This window comes from Lissotriton vulgaris, chromosome 8 (assembly GCF_964263255.1).
Source record: "Lissotriton vulgaris chromosome 8, aLisVul1.2, whole genome shotgun sequence".
Lineage (NCBI taxonomy): Eukaryota > Metazoa > Chordata > Amphibia > Caudata > Salamandridae > Lissotriton > Lissotriton vulgaris.
This window is the reverse complement of record NC_141696.1, coordinates 1185745557-1185758167: the sequence shown is the minus strand read 5'-3', so window position 1 is coordinate 1185758167 and position 12611 is coordinate 1185745557. Positions and strand designations below refer to the sequence as shown.

The following is a 12611-nucleotide window of genomic DNA, read 5'->3' as shown; positions in this document are numbered from 1 at the left end:
CACTTGACTTGCTTTCTTATGGCATGCTTGCTTGCTTATAGGTCTGTTTTTATTTGCCCATGAATATATGCCATATTAGTGTTTCATTTTGTAAAATCAATGCATTACTGTGAAGGAGTAGTTTCTGTCCTGTAACTCCAGTTCTGTAGTAGGGGTATCTCTGTTATAGTCATAATCTAGTGAATAGTCCCGCCCATGTGTGTGGACCCCGGAGCAATCAAAAATAATCTCTTATGGTGTCGAAAAATGCAGAACTGCACAGACACTTAAGAGAGAATTAAAGACAGATAATGCAGCTATATAACCAGGCTACACTGTCCAGTACTTCAACTAGAAATTCCACCAAAAATCCACAAACAGCAAAGTCTGTCCAGATTTCCCTTGCTCTAGCAGTAAAAACCCTCTGGAATGATAGAGAGGAAGTCATGGACAGACAAGCCCCATAGGCTGCCAAAGGTCCCTTTTACTTTCAGTTCTTTTTGAAGGCGTAACACGCCAGACCTGTAGCATTCCTTACATGAATATCTCTCTCCACCGGGGAGGAGGGCGGGCGCTTATGACTATAACAGAGATACCCCTACTACAGAACTGGAGTTACAGGACAGAAACTACTCCTTCTGTAGTAGGGGATCTCTGTGTATAGTCATAAACTAGTGAATAGAATGGCAAGCCCATCCCCACACCAAAGCGGCGGTGGAGAAACGAGAAATAACACCACTATTGTGCGAACAGATTTCGCAGCGAAGCCTGCCCAACCTGAGCGTCTGCCCTGGCATCAGTGTCCAGGCAGTAATGCTTAGCAAAGGTATGGACCGACTTCCTAGTGGCCACTTTGCAGATTTCTGCAATTGGAACATTACGTAGCAAAGCCGTCATGGCAGCTTTCCCCCTGGTGGAATGAGCCTTAGGTTTACCCCCTACGGTCTTATTAGCTTTTTGGTAACACATTTGTATGCAGGACACAATCCACCTAGAGATGGACTGTTTAGAGGTAGCAAGACCCGTCCTGACTGATCCATAATTGATAAACAATTGGTCTGACCTACGAACATCCTTGGTCTTATCCAGATAAAATTTCAACACCCTCCTAACATCCAGGGAATGCAGCGACCTTTCCGTTGGAGAGGAAGGATTCTGAAAAATCGTTGGTAAAGTTATGGTCTGGTTAACATGAAAATCAGATATAACATTTGGAAGAAATTTAGGGTGAGTACGCATAACAACCTTAGCAGCATGAAATACAGTATAAGGTTCCTGGCAACACAACGCCTGAATTTCACTCACCCTGCGGGCCGATGTAATGGCCACGAGGAACGCCGTCTTCCAGGACAGGTGCTGCAACGAAGCCTTATGAATAGGTTCAAAAGGCTCCTTCATCAATCTGGACAGCACCACATTCAATTCCCATGAAGGTGAAGGAAGCCGGACAGGAGGGAACACTTTCTTCAAGCCTTCCAAAAAATCTTTGATCACAGGGATCTGAAAGAAGGAAGTCTGTGGAGGGCATTTCCTGTAGGCAGTCAGCTAGACCAGACTGCGCCAGATGCAGAAGATACGTAAGGATGACATCTTCCTTACACGTCGTCGGGTCATAATTCTTGGACTTGCACCAGATGCAAAACCTCTTCCACTTGTAAGCATAGGAAGTCCAAGTGGAAGGTCGCTTAGCCTCCTTCAGTATGTCCATGCAATCTTCAGGTAGATTCAAATGGCCATATTGCCAAACTCAAAGACGAGAGGTTGGGGTGCAACATTTGCCCCCCGAACTTCGTGAGAAGGTCCGGCCTGCACGGCAGCCGTATGTGAGGAAGGAGAGACCGGTGAAGCAGGTCCGTGAACCACCACTGCCTGGGCCATTCCGGGGCAATCAGGATCATCTGCGCCCCTGGACTGGGACAGCTTGATGAGCACCGCCGGAATCAGGGGAATGGGTGGAAAAGCGTACAGAAAGCTGTTCGACCAGTTGATCTATAGTGCATTCCCCAGCGTCCCCTGCTGGTAGTACCTGGAGGCGAAGTCTCGGCATTTGCTGTTTTCGGCGGTGGCGAACAGATCTACGTCTGGAGTCCCCCACTTTGCGAAGACTTCTACTAGTACTTGGTCGTTTATGACCCATTCGTGTTTTTCCTGAATCAGTCTGCTCAGTGCGTCCGCCTGAACATTCTGAACACCTGGTAGATGGGTAGCCGTTATCGTCAGTCCTCTGGCCAGAAGCCATCGCCAGATCGCATGCGCCTCCTGCGACAGAGTGCGTGATCGCGAGCCCCCCTGCTTGTTGAGGTAATACATCGTGTCGTATTGTCCGTCCGTACAAGCAGAGAGTTGGTCTGGAAGGACGGATGAAAGGCCTTCAGTGCCAAGTGAACAGCTCTGAGTTCCAGGAAATTGATGTGATACGTGGACTACGTCGGAGACCACGTTCCTTGAATCTGTAAGTCTCCGGAGTGCGCCCCTCAGCCGTGGAGAGAAGCATCCGTCACGATAGTCTGAGTGGGAATGTCCTTGTGGAAGGGAACCCCTCTGAGGAGATTCTCCACTGAACACCACCACTTCAGAGACTGAAGAGCATGCGGAGACAGTCGTATCTTGTAGTCCCAAGACCCTTTCCTCTGATCCCACTGATCCTCCAAGCACTCCTGCAACGGTCTCATGTGCAGTTGTGCGTGTGGCGTTAGGAAGATACAAGAGGCCATCGATCCCAGTAGATAAAACACCGTCCTCACTGTTGTAGATGGAGTGGTCATAAGAGCCTGAGCCTTCCGAAGGAGTGATACTCGTCGCTCTTCCGAAGGAGACACGCTTGCTGACAGCGTATTGTCTCCCAAGTACTGAATGCACTGGACAGGAGTCGGGACAGACTTGGACATGTTGATGTGCAACCCCAGCTTGTTCAAGAGTACGCACGTCTTCTGGAAGTGTGCTTGAGCTTCCGAGAAGGAGGAGGCCTTGATCAACCAATCGTCCAGGTACGGGTAGACAAACACCTTGTTCTTCCTTAGGTGTGCTGCTACCACTGCCATGCACTTCGAGAATGTTCTGGGCGCAGACTTCAGTCCGAATGGCAGTACTGTGTACTGATAATGATTGGCGCTGACTTGGAATCGCAGGAACTTCCTGTGTTTGTGTGCAGTGGGCACATGGAAGTGCGCATCTTGTAGGTCTATAGCACATAGTCAGTCTCCCTGTTTGTTTGCCTGTCGCAAATCCAGAATGGGCCTGAACTCGTTCTTGTCATTCTTGCGAACCAGGAAGAACCGGGAGTACAGACCTCTTCCTCTTTGAGACAGAGGTACGTCTTCTTTCGCCCTCTTCCTTAACAGGATATCGGCCTGCGCCTGGAGCTCGCGCAGCTGAAACTGCGAGCTGACCGGAGGAATTGATGGAGGCGGGCTGGTGAACCAAAGACTGTATCCATTGCAAACAATATTCAGCACCCACTTGTACTGAGTAATTTTTCTCCACTCTGCCAGAAAAGATTGAACGCCTCCCCCCACCGGAGCGGGTAACGGATGTAGGGGAAGTAACCGCTCAGGGTCGAGACCCAGCCGGGCCTTTGTTCGCTGTAGAGGACTGCTGGCCCCCTCTACCCTTCTGGCGCTTCTGGAAGGGTCTCCAGAACTGCTGCTGTCGTTGCTGCTGCTGTCCCGAAGTCTGTCCTCGCCCTCTGCCCTGTGCACCGAACCGTCTCTGGAATGGGCGGTAGACCTTCTTTTCTTTGGGCTTCTCCAAGCCCACAGCCGTCAGGGTCTCGGCCTCTGCTTTCATGCGGGCTAGCTCATCGTCGGCATGCTTGCCGAACAGGGTTTCCCCCGAGAAGGGCAGATAAGCCACCCGCTGCTGGGCCTCCGGCTTGAGTGATGTGAGCCTGAGCCAAGCATGGCGCCGCTGGTTGATCCCATGACAATACCCATGGGCTGCCAAAAGAGAGACATCCGCAGCCGCGCTGATGACCTGGTTCGAAACCAGCTTCCCCTCCTTGAGGATCTCCTGGAAGTCTCCCTCTTATCTCGTAGCAGGAGTTCCGTGAACTGCTGAAGGTATTCCCACAGGGCACGGTCATACCGCCCTAGCAGAGCCGCATCGCTAGAGGCCTTCATGGCCGTGGATGCCGTCCCACAAGCCTTCCTGCCAGCTGAGTAGATCCATCGGCTCTCCTTATCAGGCGGTACGGTTGAAGACGGGAAGGTAGAATGTAGCTTCCTGGCCGCCGTCACTATAACAAAGTCCGGAACCGGGTCTATCCGCAGAAAAGCCGGGTCGGAATCCGGGCCCCTGTACTTCTTTAGGAGCCGGGTGGGAGCGGCCTTCGTCACTGCTGGCGTGAGGAACAGCTCCTCCTCGGGCTCTACCAACCCAGGTACTAGCGGTAGTAAAGGTCGAGACAAATGCTTCTTGTGAAGCGTCTCAAATATCACGGACGTCGTGGGTGTTGGAGCCCTCACCGTGAATCCCAATTTCGCTGCCCCCCCTCAGGAGAACATCCTGGAACGTGCTGATGTCGTCCACTGGAGACACCCTTGTCCCCGGGGATTCCGACAAGGTCGGTAAATAGGTCCTGGTCCTGGAGGAGTCCGTGCAGGACCGCGATCCGCGCCTCCTATGACGCCGTCTTGACCTAGTGGAGGATCTATGCCGACTCCTCGATCTCCCCCTCCGTCCGGAGCGTGATCGTGACCTCCTTGGCTTTGGTCGATCCGCCGGTTCCACAGGGGCGGGTGACTTTGGTTTGGATGGGGCCCTCAGCTGAGGGGTACCCTTGGGAGGAGTCGGATATCGGGGCAGTGAGACCGACCTCGGAGGGATCGGAGGCGGCTTGTCTGCTGGCAGCTGAGGTTGAGGTAGAGATTGAGGACGCGGTGGAAGTGGTGGGAGCGGAGGAGGGGCCCGCGGAGGGAGCCCCCTCGGTAATGGAGGCGGGGGCGTAACCGGCCTCTGCGGCGAGGTATACAACATGGAGTACACCGAACCCGGTGATCCGCCTTCCTTTCCAGCCTGGGACGTTGGCGAACCTCCCATAGGTATTTGGCGCCTGCTAGACTGACTCCTGGCGCCAGATCTCCTTCCTCGTCTCTTCGGCGTCGAAGAACGGCAACCGGACGGCGAGCGTCGGTCCCTCGACAGCGAGCGTCTTTTCCTCGACGTCGACCGTCTCTCCCTCGACGGCGAATGCCTTCGCCTCGACGGCGACCTCCCTCGACGGCGACCTCCTTCGCCTCGACGGCGACCTCCTTCGCCTCGACGGCGATCTTCTCTTCGACGCCAAGGATCCCCTTGACGACGACCTTCTCCTTTTCGCCGACGGCGAAGGGCGGTGTCGCCTCGACGGCGAGCGCCGACGTCGGGCCTCTCGACGTCGATCACTCGACGACGACGATGACTCCGACGTGGACAACGACAAAATAGTCACAGGAGATCTCGACGGCTGTCTATTCAGTTCCCTCGAGGTCGACCATCGACGTCGCTTCGACCCAGAGCCCTGGGGAGATGGGGAACAGATTGCAGTCTTCCCTCTCGACGCCGTAGTCGGTGCAATCGACCCAGACGGAGAATGGGTACGCTTGCTGGTCTTCCTGCCCCTGGGGAGCCCCCCAGATGCCTCAGCATGGGCAGAGGAAGCCCCTCCAGACCCACCTTGCGCCTTCAGCCTTCTTTCCTCAAGGCCCTGAAGCCTGATCTTCTTTCTATCCTTCAGGGTCCTGCCAGAAAAGCCCTGACAAATGACACACTCCTCTGGGACATGGGAAGAAGGAAGGCAGAGGATACACACCTCATGTGGAACCAATTTGGCCTTCTTCCTGGAGCACTCTGGACATTTGTCAAATAATGCAGGCATATTATTGACAATCAAAGAGTGCACCAAAGGATTAACAAGAAGAAAGGCACCAAAGACTTGAACAAAAGTGAAAAATCACCAATAAACCCTTGAAAAGGGAGAGCTCAATGCTCCAGGGTCCTGCTTGCAGGAGCCGGAAAAAAGAACTGAAAGTAAAATGGACCTGCAGTGCATTCTGGGATACTGTGAAGTTCTTGAAAGTTCTCTTAAAGGCACAGTATCCTGTTCTGAGCCACATAATGGCAGCCTATGGGGCTTGTCTGTCCATGTGTTCCTCTCTATCATTCCGGAGGGTTTTTACTGCTAAAGCAAGGGAAATGTGGACAGACTTTGCTGTTTGTGGATTTTTGGTGGAATTTCTAGTTGAAGTACTGGACAGTGTAGCCTGGTTATATAGGCTGCATTATCTGTCTTTAATTCTCTCTTAAGTGTCTGTGCAGTTCTGCATTTTTCGACACCTTAAGAGATAATTTTTTATTGCTCCGGGGTCCACGCACATGGGCGGGACTATTCACTAGATTATGACTATACACAGAGATCCCCTACTACAGAAATATGGCCCACAGGTTGAAAATCCATTAGGTACGTGTAAGCCAGGCATTACCGTGAAATCAAGAAATAAAGAAGCAGCAGTTGAATACAATGCTCATACAAACCTGAATTTAAAATGTTTGAGCAGGTAAAGAAACCAAAAGGCTCAAGCTGGCAACTCACAGAAGGCTGACCACAGTGCTATCCGTCCACATCATCCAATGAAACCACATTTTTTTTTTAATTTATTGCCTAAGAAATTTTCTGCACTACTTGTCTAAACATTCAACTGAGGTTTTTTGCCAGCATACTATACCTCTTTATGATGTGCTGGTATGCAGGCTGATGCAGTTTACTGCTTGCCAGCTGCTGTTACCGGCAAGACTGATTGAGCATGGTTGTGTAATGCAAATTTTGTGGCAAAGACCACAGAACTTTAAAAGTAACCATGACACCTCATGAGTAAAGCAGCAAAATAAGCTCCATGCAAGAGTAACAGTCAACATTCGGAAACTTCATAGGCATGCCTAGATGAAAAAACAAGGTGAGCATTGTTACCTTTTGACACCAGTAAGTTCTTGAGTGATGCCTCTGTTGAGTGTATATCCTTTTCCATCATCGTCAAAACGAATTTGATTGGCAGGCCTGGACCCAGGTCGGAATGATGGACTTTTACCAATCTTCATTTCTGAGATGATATTACTGTAAAAAGCAGAAAGGGCTACAAATTAATCAACTTTGACAGGTTGAAAGACAGAAATAAGAAATAATCCAATACTAGTCATGAATTCTGTAAGTGGTTATCTGCTCTAAAGAATCGGGCGGAGTCTTTTATATGTATCATTGTTTTTTATTTACATTAGTGGCCTTTCATCAACAGCAAAACAGTTGTTGGGCTGGAAATGTCACTAGCAAGTAAAAGGGCATGTTGTTCTGCCGGAGTGTCGATTGCCTGTGAAACTAGTATCTTTCCCTCCAATTTGGCCCGGTCATCAGGATAAGCTAGCGTGTGAGGTCTAGGCCAGTCACTGACAATGAGAGGTCTGGGACCTGTCCTGTGACCTGGAGTGGTGCACCAAGTGTTCCGCCATATCTGGCAATGGACAACTGTTCATGCCCCGGGCACATCACATAAAGTGGAGATTGAAGCATACTATCTTTTGTGAATTTGTAGTGTGGCCAGATCTCCTTCTCTGTCAGTAAAAGGGTTGTTTATTTACTCCTCTCATGTCAAATTCCACTGTTATGTGAAACCCACAACTTTGCGCTGACAATGCATGTGTATGTCAGTTGTGTCTGAATGTGCAGTGCATGTGTAGCACATGTGTAGAAGGAGGACTCTGTGTACTGGGTGAGCTGACTGAAGGCAGAAAAATGCATTTTGGATGACCCTGGTTTAGCATGGCTCAAGATGGAAGGTAAGGATAGTGTTTCCCAGACAGTGGAAGTTGTTACGCCTGCATTCCAGTAGCTGGAGGGTGGAGGCCATACACTGAAGCGAGGAGGATGGAGACAGGGCGACTTTTCATCATTCCAGGAGGGCCTTTTTAGTAAAGGACTAATAATTAGCTTATCCTGAGCACTGCTACTAGGTGGATGGTAGGAGTGAGAGGTGGTGCTGCAGTTTCCGTTATCAATATGAGAAGGTTTCTACACAGGAACTGCTATCTTTTTTGCCAGATTACTGCTTCAGGAAGGCCGATCACAGCCATCAGCCACACGCGGGGGACTCATTCTTATGACCATGTTTTGTGTAACAGGAGTTTGGAGCCAGACAATTTCTACCTGCTGTGAGGGGCATCACTTTGAATAAAGGCTGTGTCTCAAAAGCAGCCTGGAAAGGACATTTGAAAGAGAATCAATCCAAACCAAGTCTGCAACCTCAGACAGTGGATCCACATGTCATGTCTGGAAGACCTTTATCTCGATTTCTTTTTCTGTATTTTCGTCTTCCTCTTGTGTCTTCATCATTGCTCCATCCAGTGGAATCAGTGGAGCTGGTACCTGTTGAGTCTTCATCTGTCTGCTCCCTCTCTTGGTTCCTTAGTGGAGTATAGTTTTCCTTTATGTAGGGTCATACCCTTTCTTGGGAGAATCGTTTTAAATCTTTTCCCAGTCTATTTATCTTACTTTGGAACACTACAGCGTTTTTCCTTTTCACAAGTGATGCCACTCTCCATATTATGGGGCACATGCACGTACTTTGCTATCGTTGAAAAGATGCAAGAAACGTACGCATTTCTCCAGTGCACATAATGGCCAGATGCCTCCAATTTCCTTGTTGGCATAATCGTCATCATTGTGCACACTGGGAATACTTAGGAATTGTACATTAATAAAAGAGAATTCCTTCCCAACGCTACAGTGTAGTAACTTACAGCACAACTCAAAAACAGGTTTACCAAAAACTGTATCACCACTACTGTGTTATCAGGGCATGAGTCAAGGGTATACGCAGGTACACGGCGTCCACCCACTATTTTCACAGGGTGGACGCCAACTCCCTGTCAAGAAGTTGGGCCCCACAGACATATGCTGAACTTGTTCTGGTGTAAGAAACCGGGACACGTTCAGTAGCGCCTGCACGTTGTCTGCTTTCCATTTCTAGCAGCAACATGCAGGAAGCGAGAGGGCTTTTCTTCCACCTCCAGGCAGGCCGAAGTTAAGGCGCCATCCGGCCTCCTTTGGTTTGAATATCTTGCCTGGAGGCGGCCTGGAACCTCACACAAATGTAAATGCCACAGAGGGAAACAAAGGCACACAGCTTGCTATCTCTTCACAGGTACTTAAGAAAGGCATGCTTTTACCTTTGTTCCTTCGCTGTATTGAAGTGCAGACACTGTAAGACTGTCAGATATGGTGGTCTGTCCCAGTATTTAAACAATCAATTTAAATAGCACTATTTTATTTCTTTTATAGCGTTATGTCGTGACATCATGTGCTGTGATGGCACACGTTATGTCACTTGCGTAGTGCCTAACTTGGTCAGTCCCCACACTTCTTTTTATTGGACTTGTGCCCTGTGTATTATATAGTCGCAGAACACAATTTAACAGATTAATTGATGTTCCCTGATCAATATCTAAGAACCAAAAGTACAAGATGAGCTAGTCATTTAAATATAGTACAGCTTACCGTCTCTCAGATTCTATTGACGTGTAGTAAGAAGATATTCCATTCCGCCTCAAACATATATCGTAGAGACATAGGCAATATACATATCACATTACAACTGCAAGTTGTTTTAGCACATGTACTCCTAAAGCACAAACACGGACTATTAATAAAAGATTTCCCACAGAAGTGTATGTAGAGACATGGTACCCGACCTGTTTTTAGAAGTTTTAGTTTATATCCACTTTCTAATTATCTGTACTTTGTCACTTGTCCATTAGCTGATCCCACGTAACACAGACAATATCAGTAGGTATGATGCGTGTGAATGTGTACACAGCTCTTGATCTCTCTTTGTAAGATAACACCACCAGGTAATGAATAGTGTTATCGATCTGTGAATTATATATAACAAAATGGACGTATAACAAAACACATTTTTTGTTTTATTTGTATTTTTCAGGGGACACCAATAGCCACCCCCGGATGATTGCGCAAAAAGCATCTAAAAACAGAGTTCCAGCCTTCCAGGGGGATAGAGTACCAGCAGGTACCCTAGGGATCCGATATACATTTGGTCAACCTATTCTTGATTATACCACTGAGGAAAATAGTCATTGAGGGTCTCACTACTAATTTATGAAAGAGACTCAAGTCATTGAAAAGGGTGTGGCAGCGCTCCTTTTGGTTACCTCTTTGCCAATTAAGGAAGCAGAGTCTATCCTTTGTTACATGCTTCTACCTCCCTCACCTGACTCAGTCAGTCAGTCAAAGTACTTTATTTCGATAATTCAATATCATAAAAAGAAGGTGAAAGCATACAATACATTCAAAATACGCATTAAAAACAATTACAATTCATGTATTAAAAATATATCACAGAATTCACAAAATTCTGTGATATATGCTAAAAAAGTCATTTAACATAAATATGACTACCATATTACATTGCTCTAATAAAAACCCAATATATACAGTGCTAAACCTTCAATCAATTACAGTTTATCAATTTTTCAGTTTATCATTTTCTTGTTCCTAACCCTAACAGCACCTGTCAGATAACTGGCGACATGAAAAATAACCCTGGGGCTGTTAAGTAATTGCAGATATAGGAGAGCGGGCTTAACTTGTAAGAACCCAGCCTCCTTAAGGATAGGAACAAGGAACTTGGTCCTTAATACCGTGTAGTTACCACAAAACATCAAAAAATGCATGGTATCCTGCGTTGAGAAACTATCGCAGGAACATTGTGGTGCCTTTTCAGGACTACACCATTCAGGAAAGGGACCTAAGTTCAAATGAATCATATTAAAACGAAAGCGTGTCAAAAGAAACCTGTGGAAAGGACGGTTAACTAAAACAAGGTAAAGTTCAGGTCCAGGGGGATTGGCAACAATAAGGTTGCTCCTTACCGTGGGTTTTATGAGCACAATTTCTTCTCTATCTAACATCAGAATTTGTAGCATAGCCCCCTTTATTAGTGCTATATCTTTGCGAGTTATTTTGTCAGGTGAGAGAAAGAGCTCAGGTCTCCCTAATTTGTGAAACCAATGTTTAACATAAGACAGCCACTTGATTTTATTTACATTGTCTAATGAGAGGCAATCTTTAATGATAACATGGTTCAAAGAGAGTTCTTCATTCAGCCACGTCTTCAGCCAGGATATTAAGGGGGCCACTCTAATCGCATCTGTATCAAAACCGACCCCTAACTCTGAGTGGATCGTATAAGATGGGGTAGACTGTGGCACTGATAAAATTGTTCTCATGCATTTATTTTCAGTGACTTGTAGACAGTCTATTGCACTGTACCCCCAAATTGAAGACCCATATGTAGCTACAGTCAGGCATTTTGCTTTGTAAATGTTCAACAAAGCCTTTATGGGCCTAGCCCCCAGTTTTTTTGCTGAAACCCATGATTGCTGAGGAGGTTCTAGCAAAGGCCACATTTCTATTTTTAATCTGTGGTCCCCGGTTTCCATTCTCCTCAAAAGTAATCCCCAGATACGGGAATGTAGGGACTCTACAGATTTCCTCCTTGCCACAAAAAAACGTTTTCAGATTTGTCCTTCTTTTGCCTCTTCCCATAATCATAATTTGAGATTTCTTAACGTTAATTTTAAGATCCAGGGACATCATAAAAAGACCAAAAGCAGGCCTACACCGGTCCGTGCCAGAAGGACAGCGTCATCCGCATACAAGAGAACAGGGATACCAAGTTCCCCTATATGCGGAATATCAGACGCGGCCTCCCTAAGCACCGGCTCAAGGGCATTTATATAAAATGTAAACAAAAGTGGGGCCATAATACATCCCTGCCTGACCCCCCTTTCGGATTTGAAATGGCTAGAACAACGCCCCTCTGTAGTCACCCTGACTGAGGTTAAAAGATCAGAATGCAGATCAGCTAGAAAATTTCCCAAAACAGGGTCAAGACCTAGGTCAATTAAAATCATCCAAAGTTTTGTACGATTTACAAGATCGAATGCTGAGGACAGGTCCATAAACCCCAGGTATAGGGACCCATCCTTAGGTATATTTATCGACCAGCAATTGTAAATTAAGGCACTGATCTAAAGTACCTCCTTTGGATCTGAATCCATATTGGGCATTTGACAAAATACCTTTATTGTCAAGCCACTCCTGTAATTTATACAGGATGACCCGACCCAAAACCTTAACAGAGGAATCTATTAAGGATATTGGTCGGTAACAGGCAGGGTCTGCCCTATTACCTTTTTAAAAACTGGAACAATAATGGATTCTTTCCAAGATGCTGGGATATTGTCATGATTTAACGCGTTAAAAACCTTACATAGGATCTTCGACCATAATTTTGGGGCATGTTTAAAAATATCGGCAGGGACCCCATCGGGGCCAGGAGCCTTGTTTGTCAGGGTTTGTTCTATCGCCCTTTCAACTTCTTTCGCATCAAAGGTAACACAAGAACCCTCCTTTCTGTAAATAAACTCATTTAGACAGTCCTGTTGTGCCGTGTTAGCATATATGCTTCCAAAGTGTTTGATCCATGCCTCGTCGGGTATGTTAGACTCAAGAGGACCGGTATCCTCATTTGAGAAAAGTGGCTGGTTTACAACTTCCCAGAACTGACTACTATTTTTTAATGTCATGG

At 47.2% G+C, this 12611-nt stretch overlaps 1 protein-coding gene across 2 annotated transcripts in view; it reads right to left on the bottom strand.

Annotated features, from left to right (window-relative positions):
- MRPS31 (mitochondrial ribosomal protein S31) overlaps positions 1-12611 on the bottom strand; it is a 232440-nt gene that overhangs the window by 61114 nt on the left and 158715 nt on the right. For both annotated transcript variants that reach the window (XM_086935055.1, XM_086935056.1), the window contains exon 4: positions 6923-7066. In XM_086935055.1, coding sequence (XP_086791181.1) covers positions 6923-7066 — 144 coding nt within the window. The remainder of the gene's footprint in view (positions 1-6922; positions 7067-12611) is intronic.